Source organism: Chaetura pelagica, unplaced genomic scaffold (genome assembly GCF_000747805.2).
Source record: "Chaetura pelagica isolate M959 unplaced genomic scaffold, ChaPel_1.0 scaffold55, whole genome shotgun sequence".
Lineage (NCBI taxonomy): Eukaryota > Metazoa > Chordata > Aves > Apodiformes > Apodidae > Chaetura > Chaetura pelagica.
In genome coordinates this window covers 2,061,110-2,076,600 of record NW_009953571.1, presented here as the reverse complement: position 1 = coordinate 2,076,600, position 15,491 = coordinate 2,061,110, and the positions used below count along the sequence as shown (strand labels likewise).

General features: G+C 42.7%; 1 protein-coding gene across 1 annotated transcript in view; it reads left to right on the top strand.

Annotated features, from left to right (window-relative positions):
* SYT13 (synaptotagmin XIII) overlaps positions 1 to 12,776 on the top strand; it is a 13,454-nt gene extending 678 nt beyond the window's left edge. Inside the window, exons 2-6 of the mRNA XM_009999506.1 lie at positions 4,658 to 4,880; positions 6,369 to 6,503; positions 7,621 to 7,934; positions 11,929 to 12,058; positions 12,337 to 12,776. Of these exons, the coding sequence (XP_009997808.1) occupies positions 4,658 to 4,880; positions 6,369 to 6,503; positions 7,621 to 7,934; positions 11,929 to 12,058; positions 12,337 to 12,641 (1,107 nt within the window). The 3' untranslated portion in view covers positions 12,642 to 12,776. The remainder of the gene's footprint in view (positions 1 to 4,657; positions 4,881 to 6,368; positions 6,504 to 7,620; positions 7,935 to 11,928; positions 12,059 to 12,336) is intronic.
* Positions 12,777 to 15,491: the final 2,715 nt, after the last annotated feature.

Genomic DNA, 15,491 nt, shown 5'->3' with positions numbered 1-15,491 from the left:
CCTGCTGGGATCTCCTATAGCAACTATTTCTCTAACTCTATTCGTGACATCTTACAGTTCCTGCAGGATAATTCCCTGTCAACAGCTGGTTTCTTGTGAAAACTATCCCTCCTCCTTCCTCTGCCCCTCTAAAAGAGGGGATTAATTATGTGTGAAGTTAAAAAAAGGAATTGAAATTATAATAAAATGCAAGTGAAAATCAAGAGTGTGATGACTGGACAATCTCATTACACTGAATTGCTTTTTCACATAAGAGCAATGTGGAGTAGAATAATGTCAGGCATCCCTGTGTGGTCTTTCTTGTTAGAATCCAAAAATCCTGATTCACTCCTGAGCTCAGTGCAAGGGAGAACAAGGGCAATTACAGGACTCTTCTAACATGCTCATTAATGGGAAGCTCTCCTTCAAAGGGAAATGTTTGACTGATTTCCTTGGTTGACTATGGTCTTTAGCATGAGCTATAACACTGGTCACTCCCTGAAAGTATTACCTGTTGGCTGTTGCTCTCAATATTTGTATGTGCCTACATCCTTTTCACTTCATCTAGCCACTGAACCAAGTGTTATGCCATACCAGCCAATTGCAATGGTCAGTGACCCATTGTATAACAGTCTTTGTTTGCCTTTTAATTGTCTGAGCTGCCTATTATTTTTGTATCCTTAAAATGTACCAGGAGTCCTAATTAAACTTCTCTGTAATGCTTCTAATTACATATTCAGACTCTCTCTGGCTACAAGTCTTAGGCTCTTAGTAGAAAAGAGCCCTCATGCTCCTGTTGCAGTTTGTTCTGAGGAAAGAAGACCAAATCTACTAATTATATTCTGAGATTTGATGCAGATACACAGAATTGCATTATCAGAGCTTCTAGTTGCTGGGGGCGAGGGGGGTGGAAGGATGGCTTCACTGACCATGGATGAACACCTGCACTGAGCTTGGGACTTCTCAAGAGATTGCTGCTAAGTCTGATTATCTGTGAGCAGAGTGAATACCTGCTAGTACGTGTTTGCATTTTCCTATTATTAATTTTACCTGCTATTCTGTTTTATAGTTTTGTCATGTTCTTTCCAAGCTCCTTCCTTGTCTTTTCTAACCCATACAGGGGATTTGCCCACTCCTGTATATAAGGATGCATAATAATGTTCAGATTTTCAAAATTTACTGTTAAAACAAATGAGAAATGTGTAACTATGACAGTCATATCACTTTGCATAGCTTTTTTTCTAGCTGTTCTCTGGAACAACATTGCCCACAGATAACTTCAGCATCTGTCTCTTGCTACAAGAGACTTTTCTGTTGTTGTAATCTCCTAGGTCAGAAACCTCTCCAACCTTTAACTCCACCCTTCAATTGGACATTTTTCTTTTATATAGCCTTTTGGGAAACATCTTGAGAAAGTGTTAATCCATCCTGGAGCTTGTTGTCTGGGGTGGCATCTTGCTTGCATGACTGCCATAGGAACTAACTCATTGTGAAGTCCAATTAAGCCTCCAATACCCAATACAATATCCAATACAATATTTCTGCATTCACAGAGTTCTGCAATAATTTAATCCAGTATTTGACCGACATGGGACCAAATTATTTAACCTGCCCTCAGTGTATCACTATTACCTGAGTGATTGTATTATTTTAGCATTGTAGAATTTCTAATGAGAAGCATCATTGCTAATGTTACTGGTTTTGTGTGGGGTTTTTTTTAAAGAAATTTGGCCAAATTATAGCAGATGAATGAACATTCTGCCACAGAAAGTGCAAAATGTTCTTGTTTTGCATATTCCATACATGTAACAATTCTTTCCAATTAAAATATTTTTCCTGCCAGGAACATGATTTCTCCTATGCTGTCACTGATTCAGAGTAAGCCTATACACCTTGAAGGAATAAAACTCAAATTGAGTTCTGATCTTGTGAAGTTTCATCATCTGTGTCTATGTTTATAAATTGTCTTGTTGGGACTTTTTTCTGACTACATTAGTGCTCTGTAAGTCCTGGTCAGTGCCTGACATTCTTAACTATTGAAGCCTGTCAGGGACACTGATTCTGATAAACAGAGCTGACAAAAGAAAGATGAAGCAAGACTGCACTTTATTCACTTGGCACATCTCCCATGACGCTGATGTTTGTATTTGCCATAGAGGCTCCCCATGGACATGCCCTGCATATGTGAGGAGGAAGAGTTCAAACACAAATATACATCCACAGAACAATTAAAACTGCTACAAATTTGTAAAGTCTCAGAAAAGCATGCAGACTGAAGACTCCTAGACTCATCCAGCACTGGCATCAGTCTGGTGCATTGAGTGACACCAGATGGGGAACTAGAAGGATCAGTCACAGCCTCCTTGCTACTTTGGGTTTCTTTGCTTGCAAGCATTTCATGCAGAACTATCTGAACTCTTCTGCTCTTCTCTTTATTTATTTTGAATAATCTTATTTGTTAGATTCATTTTCGCTGATGATTTGCAAAGGGAACTACATAGGGCACTACTATAGAACTAGATTAGCAGAAACCACTTGAGACCAGAGCTGGCAGCAAAACCAATAAACAGAGGCAGATGCAGTTGGAAGAGGGGGTGGGCTAGTCCCACTGTGCTTGCATATGTCTCTCATCTCTAATTCTGCAGAGCAGACAGACAAGAGGAATATTTAGACCCAGTGGAGCTCTTAGTTGCTGTGTGTTGATGGATTTCCTGACTAAATGTCTGGCTTTTAGAAAGTGGCAGAAAAGATTGTACTAATAATATCTCACATTTGTATGGTTTTTTTCATCCCCAAAGATCCCAAGGTATGTTAGCAGTGCTCGGCAAAGCAGGCATAATGCACTGGTGTGATGGTCAGTAGCTGGTAAGACAGCAGCTCTACACAGCAACTTCAGGAGAGAAAGACCAGCAGGGACTGACCACCTTGGCAGGCACTAAATGTGTGTTAGAAGTAAATGCCTTAGCAGAACAAAAACAACCTGCTTTTTCAAGCTGTTGTCTAGTGATTCCTCACCTATTTTTCTTGGTTGGGCTGCTTGAGTTTCAGAATCATGTAAAACTGCATTTAAGATTTGGATTAGTAACTTCAAATTTCCAATGTATTTTAGGAGTGATGAGGCTTATACCTCTAACCAAGGGATCTCTCTTACAGACCCACACCTTATGACTTACATAACACCCAAACCCAGCTGCATGCCAGGTGGGGAATGCACACAGGGACAACTTGCTTTCTTAACCCACACCTCTTTCAGAGCCCTTAAAATGACACAAGGCAAAACACTGTGTTACATCATGCAGTCCTAAACACTGATGCTCTGGCTGCCCTGAGAAGATGGAGTTGCTGACCTGATTAGTTCTTTACCACTGTCAGGTGCATATAGCCATAGTGCTATGATCTCCATAAGCACAGTATGACTAAAGAGCTGAAGTCCAAGACTGTTCCCTTTCTTTTGTTCTGTTTCTTGGGGAATAGTTATGTTCCCTCAGGAGATGTGAAATGGGACCACAAAGTCCCAATACAGACAAGTGCTTCAGGGCACCCTCTACATTCATTATTAATAGGAAGCAATGAGACTAATGAAAAACTAATTACAGTTCTGAACATTTTTCTGGCTGACCCTCAATCTGAGCTTAACACTGAATAGGTTGGCAGACAATGTGGTTGGAGAGAATCCCACTGCACAATAATCAACCAACTTCTGCTTTTTGTCTTTTTTGTTTTGGAAAAATTAATAATGAAATCTATTGCAAGGGTAAGGACCATTTGCAAGTCAGCATTTTCTTTCCCATTGATGAATCTAAATATACATTAATCAGGAATCATTTCAGTTGTGAGGAGATAGGATTATTTCTTGGGACATAAGGATAAAAGGACATTTATACTCCACTAAAATATTTTTCATTGTTTTTGGAGGAAAATAATGCCTTCGTAACAAACTTTGCTTGGGCAACCTGAACATTACACCATCTTCCAGGTTCTTCTGCTCATTCCATGTTCATGATTCAGCAGGGCATGTTGAAAATAAACTTGGACATAAATCCAAATTTCAATCCTGGTTCAATGAAGGGGAAATGTGTGTCTGAGGATCACTTGGAGATCTGGTCCACAGAGTCAAGAGATAGTCCAAAAGGCTGAGATGACCACTGAATCAACTACTCATGGTTGCCTGCCATTTCAGGGATCATTTGTTCAACTGTTCTTATTACACCATGGTTGTACTTACTCCAAGTATTGTATGATTCATGTATTTGTCTTTCTAATGCTTACTACATAAGCACATAAAATGTTCTGAAAACTATGGGTGGCTATAGCCTCTTGACGTTGGGTAAAATACCCTACCTCAAGCAGAGTAAAGTGAACTTCATGGTTGATTTCTGTGCTAAGAGAAAACTCAGACTTATGACAGAAGGTTTAACTGGTACAGAAACAGAGGAATAATCAAACAATAAGAACATCTCTTTTTCTTGTGGCAACCAAACATCTGTAAAGGAGTAAATCTGAAAAGATGTAACACTGGCCATACAGGCAGTGGTTTCTACAACCCAAGAAATACTGATGGTAAGAATGACCTCTTCAGTCACCATCTTTTCTCTCTTTGTCTCAGCTCATTTAACATTGAGAATTGGAAGAATTAGTCTAATTAGTGCAAAGTAATAAACAAGGTTTTAATTTTCAGTTCAACGTGAAGAAAACCACAGAGCCAGTCCAGCCTCGAGCACTCCTGAAGTTTCCCAACATTTATGGCCCCAAACCAGTAGTAACTTCACCTGAAATTGTTAACTACACACAGTACTCCCTGAAGACAACAGAAGAACCAGCTGCTGGAAAACATACTGGTTTGGATGAGAACAGGATCAAGATACAAGTCAATGAAGAGCTGTTTGTTCTCCCTCAAAACGGTAGGAGCATTTGATCTCCAGACTAACAATCGTTTTCCTGGGTGTAGATCTGTAATACTTCTGATCATAATGTGATTGTAGTTAGAGAAAGAAATGTGAAAATGAAGATGTGGGGCACTTTTTGCTCTCTTATCAGGAGCATTGTGAGTGAGTCCTATCTTCAATGCTTGTGTTTAATAGAAAGTAGTTGTGAAGTTCATCAGAACATTCAGATAACAAAGCTGTAATTGTGTCTGATTGTAAATTTTTTGACCTAAACATCTTTTGTATTGAAGAATCTGACTTACTGGAAGTAGACATTTTGTAGAAAAACATATATTTAATGTAGTTTAAGCGAGAGCAGTGCCAGAGTATGGGTGAAATATCTGGTCAGAGCTATGCAGTGTATCTCCTCCAGGACAAGTTCTAGCTGTCCAGAAACTGTTCTCATCAGGGACACTGGCAGCAGGGGTTCAAGCTTCTACTTTCTCTTCTCTGCTGCTTTTTTCCCTCTGTTTTGGTGAGATGGTTTCGGCTTGTTGTAAATTGCAGTGAAACCAAAGGCTGACACCTCAGACATCTTTGCCAAACAGAATTCTTGTTTTCCAGCCAGCCCAAAGGGTAACATGCCAAAGCCTGGAACATAAGATTCCTGGAGCCTGAAAGAAAATGCAGTCTTAACTATATACATCTGGTATCATGTCTGAGTTGGTTCCATACTGATATTTTTTACCTGCACAGTGGTCTTTTGACAGAATAATTAACTCTTATGGTTAGCACATTAATAAAACCTTCCTAAAGATTTGCCAGAGACACAATGCCATCTGTCATTATTTTTTTAAGATAACTCTTTAGTTTTTAAAAATTGCTACAGATTATATTTTTGTCCTTCTGGGAGGATGATTGCTACATCCAACCTTCCACCTTAAGACTTCTGAGTATGGAAAAGAAAGTACCATGGGAAGCAGCTACTTTGGAGGAAGAGACTGTCTGAGCCACATCCTTAGAGGGTGGAGAGGTGGAAGGATGATGGCTGCATGTAGGCTAAAGCTTTACATAAGTGTGGTGGTGTAAGAGCCTCTCTGAGCTGCTAATGGCACAAGGAAGTTTGTCTCCTGCTGTACTTGAGCCAGCTCAAGTGCTGCTCATTCAAAAGAACACAGGGTTTAATTCACCAAAGCAAGTTTAAAACTATTTAAAGCAATATAACAAGTAATGAATATAGTTTAGATACCTTGGCCTAGGCTCAAGGTAAAAGAGCAAGTGTGTGAACCATCTTAGAGCACAAGGTGGTAGACAGCAGAAGGCTTGTTGTAGAAAGAGCTGAAAGTGTGAGAAAACAGAGAAAAGTGGAGATCCCATGATGGAGGAAGAAGGAACACAGATTCTATTCCTGCATACAAGATGCAAGAATAGTAAGACATTTAGAAAAGTGGTGTCAAGTCAGGGTGGGTTTGTTCTCCTTGGAAGATGAAGACCTGCTTGCTAAAAGGGTTATTTCAGTTCCAGGTGTAGTAAAGGACGTGTGTGTCACAGAGCACCTGAACCCTGAGAAGGCAGGCAGCTGTAACCAGGCCCCTGAGCTGCGCTACTCCCTCACATACGACCAAGACAAAGCTGAGCTGCGTGTGGCCCTTCTGGAAGGTAAGGGGCAGAGATCTTCCACTGGTGATTTTCCATCTGGAGGGTAAAGACATTTGTTTGTTTTATAGAGAGTTCTCTACCACTGGATATTTCACTGGTTCTGGACTTGCAGACTAGAAAAACCTGGCAATGACACTGCCTGAAGTGAGTGTTCAGGGAATGGGTTGGGAACAATTGTTTGCACAGCTCAAAAGCAGAAGCCAGGAATCAGGATGGGCTCCACCAGTCACAGACTTGATAAAAAGCAACCTCTTCATTTTATTTTTCACTCTGGGGGCAGGTGGAAGGTTGTTACTATCTCCTTCCTCTGTAACTTTCATTCTTCAACTTGACCCAGTACCTAATGCCTCTTCCTCAAGCCAAGTCAAAGGCTGAGCTAGAGATACCAGACTTACCTTCTAGGCCATTAAGGAAAGTCCATCTGGCTGTGCCTGGCCAAGCTTTGTGTCACTCTTTGAAGTGGGAACTGAACTATAACAGCTTCTCCACTCAGGGCTGCAGCATGATCATTTCCTCTGGGAAAGTAAAATAAACTGACTGAATAATTCATGCACAGTCCAGATCTCTGTGGAAACCTAATCAAATTAGAGCCTCTCAAGCACAAATTGAAAGGGTGCTAAACAGCAGCTGCTGCTGTGGGTCACCTGCCAGCAGCAAGACCACAGCTTCTCTCCAGGGTGGACACCCATGCTTGCAGATTGCTGATTGATGTTTGTGGCTGACAATGCTGCTTTTAAAGCCTTTGTAAGAAGCTTTCTTTATGTAAGAGAGTAAGGTAAGAGTAAATGAGAGCTGCCCAACCCTATGCCATGCTGTGTCTCATCTCATTGCTGCTCTGCATATTTCAACAGAGCATGTTTCCCTGAATTCAGCTGTTGTCCTCCCAAACACTAACAGAATCCTTCTGCAGTGGCAGAAGGACAAGGACACTACACAGCATGAGGAAAACACTATAGCATGGGCTCATGGCATGGTTTGCCCTACGTAAGCAGGAAGAGGGGTCAATGTCTATGCAGCTGTTTTATTTTATGGCTCTCATGAAATACGCAATTTAGCCACAGTTATTTCAAGGCTGTTTTTTTGTCAGAGGTTCTTGCAATCAATATATCTTTTCCAGCTATGTACAGCAGATTGAATGGTGACCAAGATGCTGGCTGCCATTGCTACATACTGGGCACACTAGTGAGCAAGTCTGGTATCACTGAGGCCCAGACAGAGCTGAAGAAGAAGATGCTTCACACCATCTGGGAGGAGGTCCTGCGATTTCCATTAACAGGGGAGGAGATATCAGAGGGGACACTGACCCTCACCCTGAGAAACTGCGACAAGTTCTCCAGACACAGCATTGTGGGGGAACTCAAGCTTAGCCTTGCTAACATGGAGGAGTCCTTTGGGATGGCCCAGTGGGAAAGGCTAAAGACCCCAGAGAAGGTACGGACTCAGCCTGTTTCCATATTCCAGAAACTCTTATTTATCAATTGCCTGGACCAGGGAAGCCCTCTCCCAAGATGGCTGTATTTCAGTGGGTGCCTTAATTTGTTTGGAGCCAGGTTTGGAAAGGTGATGTGTGATGGCAGAGGTCACTCAGCACTGTTCTGTATTGGTCTGTAGCTAATCATTTCAGAAAGCAATCGAAGGCACAACAACCTAGCATTGACAGCACCTGGAAGTTAAGATGTAACAAAACTCCCTCTCCTCCTCCCTCAATTACATGAAAATCTGCCACTGATATATGTAATTCAAAGCCTATGTCTAGAAAGAGATTTGTGAGTTTCTGTGAATTAGCTATGCAGGACCATGGTGGCAAGAGCTGAAATACCAGAGAGTGCCTACAGAGCAGAATGGAGGGACCCTCCAGAGCTGGGTGTGAGTAGGGCATATGGTGGCACCACAGGGACCCTTAAGGTAGGAGTGAAATATAATGTTGAGAATGAAATGTTTGACTAAAGACCCCTTACCTTTTCCTGGGATCAATCCAGCAGTGTTTTCCATTCTGAGAGATGACAAAATACTGCTCATTGCATTGTGTTGGTTTTCTTAAATTTCGAAACCTCCCTTTCCTTTCCCACACATTCCCAGCTGCATAGACAGGGAAAACGGAGGGAAGGATTACAACAGTACTTGAGGTAGGTGCAGAGAATGCTTCATGCACGTTAACTTCTCGCACATTTCCTCAGGAGCCTTTCTCCTGCCATGAACTAGATTCTTCTAGCAGCAGCAATACACTTAGCAACATGGCAGCAGGTACTGCTGTTGTCGCTACTAGTACATCCCTATGAACAGGTACCTGCTGTACTCTGGTATGGTAAGGAGTGAGCAATGCAAAACACCACTAGCAGTGTCATTAAGCATGCTGAAATAAATTATTGCCTGTCACCATCAGGGGTAAGGGCTCTCCACCGAGTTGGCCACAGACACAGACTACAGAGTTATAGCATTTCTGATTTCCAATAATGCTAATTTATATAATCAGCACTTGAATGCTAACAGGGTTGGCCACTCTAAAAAACCTCTGGCAGAGAGAGATGCAGGAGAAACTAATGGGTGGTCTGAATCAGTTGAATAAAATTCAAGCACAAGACTAAATATTTGCATAATAGCTGCAAATTGAAATTAATTCCCAGCCTGCTGCTGTAAAAAGGGATGTCCAAAAGAAATCATTCCAATACAAGGATTTAAATTCCTAAAGTGAGATAGATGGAGAACACACATACACACAATCTACTGAAGTATCTGCTTTGCAACCAATACAGCCTGTTCATAGCAATGGTCAGTTGTCACTCAAGTATACCTGATGGAGTCCTACCACACTGGGCATTCTGCCTTGGTCCAGCTTCACAACTATGCACAGAAACACGGCAGCATTCTTTTTTTCTCCAGGCTGACAGTACAAGGTTAACATTAACAGTACTGCTGAACAGTGCCCCAGTTTGAGCTGAGGATGTGCAGTGAAAGCTGAATTTGCGTCATCTGGGACCAGAGAGAGCCAACCATTGCACAGACACCTTATGTACAGATCATTCATCAAGAATCAGAGCAGGAGGGAGTGAGGAAGAGCTGATCAAAAAAGAGAAGCTATTTTTGACACCATCCATCCAGGAACAAAGTTACTGGGCTTTGTTTAGAGTCTCACATTTCCTTGAAAAGCCATGAGTTGCAGAAATTTCATTCCTAACTTCCCAACAGTTGTCCCACACAGAAGGGAAGGAGCTCAGAGGGAAGCTTACAGCTAACCAGGTAATGTAATTAGTATTCAGGAATTCATGAACTGCTGTGAGCAATGCAAAGCGTAGATATGGCAGACTGATATGCTTATCTTGTCTTCCTTCCCTCCCAGTGCTTTACTAATGACAGTGATGATAGTGGCTCCCTGCATAGCACCGTTCCTTTTGTGATTTCAAGGTGCCCTGCACACGTACTTCTTTGACGGCCTCCTTTTTATCCTTATTGCACAGAAAAGAAGACTGAAGCTCTGGTATTTGCGTGGAATTGCAAGGTTGCAGCACAAAGTACAGGCTATGGATGTAGTAGGAAAAAAAAAAAAAAAAAACCAAACACATAAGGGGAGGAAGGAAAAGTAACTCTGACTTGATCTCTTCATGTAAAACTCCATCAGAGACCAGCTATTGCAGGTTGTGGTTTCATGTGAATACAGGCTGATCAAAAATTGATCAGAATATTAGGAGTTAGAAAGGCACAAGCACAGGATGCACCATGTGTGTCCGATGTGTACGTTTGTGTGTGCGTGCGTGTGTGCACGTTTACTGAGCCCTGCCACCCCCTGCCCCCGCCCCAGACTCCACTCTATCTGTGCCTGGGGCTACAGGAAACAATTCCTAGCCAAAAGCTATAGTATGGGACCAGGTGGGATGCAGAGGGGATACATAAACAAAAGCTGCTTATGACTAAGTAGCAGTTGTGTATTGAGATGGTATTTGTATTTGTCCCTCAGTGTACAAACAACGTTTGTAGTGCCAGAACCACTTGCATCTGCCTCTCATCGGTTTTGTGTGTGGGTTTTTTTAAGATCCACTTAGATTCAGTAAAAAGTATTTACTTGGGCCGATTTGGGATTGAATTTCAGGCTTTCTTGCTACTGGCCTCCCACCTGGTTTGTGCATGACAAGTAAGTCATTCGAGCCAGACAGCGATGACAGCCATGCTTGCTGGAGAGTCAGTCAGCTCAAGCAGAGCATACAGGGGCCTGTCCTTGCCTCTGGTGAGCAAGTTGGTGAAAACGTAATTTGAAATATTTATAGCTGTCTTAAAGTGGGAGTGCAGAGCACAGAAATGGCCTGGAGAAGGGCTATCTGTCCTAAAGCGTGTAAATCATGCTAAGGAGTCCAAAGGGACTCTGCTGAATTGACACTGGCTTTCTGGGACTCTTCTGGTTCATTAACTTTATGTTCAAAGAGATTTCTGTCACAAGCTCCTACTAACTGAGAGGATCGATGCTCCCCTCGTGCCCTTCCTGCCGGCTGGCAGCTCTGGGATTCCTCCCCATCCCCACCAGCTCCCCAGGGGAAGAAGGCTTTGCTGAGGAGAGCCATGGGCCCTGCTCACGTCCCTCTGCTTCCCCCTCATCCCTCTCCTTCCCCCTCAGGGTGCTCAGCCAGGGAAAGCAGGAAGGAAGGGCAGGAAGGTCAGGAGGCTAAGAGGCCAATCACTGATGAGAAGAGAGAAATAAGAAAAGAGAAAGAGGGGAAAAAAAAGAAAAAAGTGTGGCCCCCTGAAGTGAAAGCCCATGGTTCAGATTGTTTTCCCTGAGGAAATCCTGCCGGGGCAGGAGGCTGAGGGGAGACAGGCCTGGAAGGAAGATGAAGTACTGTGTGTAGCTGACTGAGGGTTTCAGCTCAGCTGGGTTTTTCCCAGACCAAGTAGGGGTGTCAGAGAATGTTCAACCCTAGCTCCAGGGTCTGGCTGTGTGGCACCCAGGACCGGGTATCACCTACTGTTCCCAGAGAGCCGTACACTCCTGCTAGACAGTGTGGACCGGGGTCCACATCTGGTCAGAGCCTCCTCACAGAAAGAACAGCTGAAGTGAAGAGTGAATTACGAAAAGCAGTAATGCAAGTAAGGCAGCTAGGTAGTCTCTGAAAAAAGGAGTGTCTGACTACTCGCACATAGTTCAGCTCCAAATCCTCTTCTTCTGATTAAATATTCCACTAAAAGTAGGTGTTAGGAAGCAGTTACTTTCCAGTGACAAAGGAAAACAGTAACTCACATGGTCAGGGCCTTACAAGTGGAGGAGCCCTCTCAGACATCTTTCCCAGGTTTATTCTCATCTCTTTCCTATATAAGACAGGGAAACATCTTGGTCATTCCATGACCTTTCACCTATCATTTTGCATTATTTAGTTTTCCTAATGTTACGGTCAAGATTGTATAACAAAATGAAGGGTTCATTTTGTGTTTCCATTTCCAGGAGCCATCCACAGGCCATGGAGAGGTTCTGCTCTCTATCAGCTACCTGCCAGCAGCTAACCGCCTGCTAGTGGTGATTATTAAGGCTAAAAATCTCCATTCCAAGCAGATGAAAGATCTACTTGGCAACGGTGAGTAGAATAGCATGAAAACAGAGACTGTTTTTTCTGCTATTATGTAAATCTAGGAAGTTGGCAAAAACTTAGTTGCAAAAAAACAACAAAAAATGTTTGGCTGAGAAAGCCAAAGAGATTTTTAAAATTTCTAAAAAGGGAAAAAACCAAACCCACCAAGATCAATGTTTCTTGCACTCTCTCTCTCAGTCTGATGTCACCAGTTAAAATAGTAATCCTGCATTCATTTTGTTGCATGCTCATTAATATGGTGTCTCTCTCCGCTTCCTTTACAGATGTTTCTGTCAAGGTGACACTGAGGCATCAGTCCTTGAAGCTGAAGAAGAAGCAAACCAAACGTGCAAAACACAAGATCAACCCTGTTTGGAATGAGATGATCATGTTTGAGGTGCCTCATGAGCTGCTGCGTGCCTCCAGCGTGGAGCTAGAAATGCTGAGCCAGGATGGTGCTGGGCAGACCCATGTGCTTGGCAAGTGCAGCCTGGGCTTGCATGTCACAGGCACACAGAGAAACCACTGGGAAGAAATGCTGAGGAACCCCAGAAGACAGATAGCCATGTGGCATCAGCTCCACATGTAGGCTCATCACGATTACTGCCAACTATATTTCTACTAAGCCTCTGACCCTGGGGGCATAAGCTGCATTTCACCTTCTACCTTCCTTTCCACAAAGCTGCTTGGCACAGCATTCTTCTTACACTACCTTCTCTGGTTCTCCGGCCTCATCCTAGCCCAGGAAGCTGTCTGGAAAATGTATTTAAAGGGCAATCTCTCACCTAATCAAGTGGTTCTCTCAAACAATGGATCTGGCTGACTGGATGATTTAAATTAATTTTATTAGCCTGCTTACTGTAATTTCTTTAAGGTCCCTGCTTCTACAGAGGAGCAGAGGCAACCAAAGGTATCATGGAAATGCCACTCCTTGCCATTTGTCACTGTCATCTGAGTCCCTTCATGGCTTCATAATCACAAATATGTGGCAGTCACTGTTTTCCATAATACTTTACAAGACCATGAGAAATGAAGATCACAAAACTTTCAATTCACAGCAGTGGTATCAGTATGAGAGATAAAGTAGAGCCCATGTGCAGTAGATGGATACCTAGAAAAAGATACAGAACTGTGGGAGAGAACCAAGGAAGATGAGAGAGTGAAACAGCCAACATTATCATCCTGTGTAGAAGCAAACACTGCCAAACAAGAAGTTGAACACCTTCCTTCACTTTTGTTTCCTCGAGTATTTCATACCTTCTATTTATGATTCATGAAAGCTGATGAAAATATGGACATTTCAGGATTCTTTAGCCAAGTACCTCTATCTTCTGTCTTTTTAAAGTGTCACCAAGGAAGACCCTAAACATGGAAAAATTGATGTTGTTGATGTTACCTCCAAAAATTTGGACCAAATCTTTCTGTTTATTGCCATCTTTTTTGTTTGGATTTTTCTGAGCTAGAAGGTTTCAAATACTCAAATTGTATTCCAGGAAAGATCTAAGACAAGACAAAGGAAGTAGGATCATTTCATACCTTAGCAGTTGATTGATGGTTTTGGTTTGACAGTTAACTCCTCATACCAGCATTACTCGAAGACAACCCTTAAGAACTGCCATGTATTTCATCACTTCCAGACAGAAGGAATTCACTGACCAGACAGACTCTCCAGGGCTTGTTTTTTTGTCTGCACTTTGAACATTCGACGTGGCTTAAATGTTCCTGTTTACTCTCCTTCTCTTTGTCTAGATGAACTGAAAGACTGGCATTGGCAGCGATGGTGTTATGACCCCATAAGCACACTGCTTTTCCTACCACTTTGTTTCAATTATTAAGCACAGCTTTAAGGGACTTGCATGGGAAAAAGGCACCAAAAAATCTAAAACCAGAACTATATAGTTTATAGCACTGAAAACTCAGAGAGTTCATTTTTGCAGTATCAGCTTGATCCTCTGTTTAGTTCAAAGTAGCAAGCTCAGCTTTATCTAGTAACCATCCCATTTTGATGACTTAGTCAAACAAGTCTAGCAGACTTTCAGTTGAAGGCTGCCACCCTACTGGCAAAGGGAAGCCACCAGAACCTGAACACAGGCTGAAGTGCCAGGCACAGAGGGCTATGGCCAGGGGAATGAAGTTCAGCTGGAAGCCAGTCACTAGTGGGGACTGAGGCTGGTAGTGGAACTGGCACTGTTTCACATCTTCATAAGTGACCTGACAATGTGGCAGAGAGTGCCCTCAGGAACTCTGCAGATGGTGATATGAAACCAGGAATAGTGGTTGATATACCAGGTGGTTGTATGCTGCTGTTCAGAGGGATGGCACCAGGCTGGAGAAATTGGCTGACAGGAACCTTCTAAAGTTCAGCAAGGAGAAGTGACCAGTCCTGCACCTGGGGAAGAACAACACCACGCACCACTGCAGAGCTGGGGGCTGACTGTCTGGAAAGCAGCTTTCCAGAAAACGACCTGGGTGTCCTGGTGGACACAAAGTTGAACAGGAGCCAGCAATGTGTTCCTGCAGCAAAGAAGGCCAACAGTGTCTTGGGCATCTCCAGCAAGTCAAGAGAGGTGATCTTTCCTCTTTACTCAGCTGTGGTGAGGGCACATGTGGAGTGCCCTGCCTAGTTCTGGGCTCCCCAGTGCAAGAAAGATATGGACTTACTGGAGAAAGTGCAGCAAGTGGCCATGAAGATGATTAAGGGACTGGAGGAGAGGCTGAGAGAGCTGAAACTGTTCAGGAGGTCAGGAGAAGTGTCAGGAGTGGAACTTGTCAATATGTATAAAAACCTGATCTGGGAGAGAAGAAGATGGAGCCAGACTCTTCACAGTCGTGTCCAGCGACAGGACAAGAGGCAAGGGCACAAATTGCAATACAGGAAATGTCATTGAATACATGAAAAAAATACTTTAAAAAGATCCAAAACTTTTTTACAGTGAGGTTGGTTAAACACTGGAAGAAGTTGCCAAGAGAGGTTGTTGGAAGTTCCTATCCTTGGAGACACTCGAAAACTGATGGGATACAGCACTGAATAACCCTGCTCTAGTTTACCTCACTTTGAGCAGGGGTGGGTTTGAACAAAGATGATCTCCAGAGGTCCTATTGCTGTGAATTTGTGAAGATACCAACAAGGTTGATGCACACTAAAACCTCTTATCTTTAAACTGCTATTCCCATTCTAGGTGGTGTAGCCAGGAGTTACAGGATCATTTTAAAGACAGTGGTAAAACCAACTTTGACCAAGCAAACAGAAAAGCAAAGTATGCTGCTGAATCTTATACCCAATGTTTTAATCTCTGATACTGCTTTACTGGCTAGAGGGGATTTAAACAAAAAGAAAATTGACTTCTTGTTTTGCTCTAGGGGTTTTTGTTTATTAACAAAGAGCTGTAGGATACAGTGAATGAAATAGACACAGAGTTTTAGCTGATAGTGACTTCCT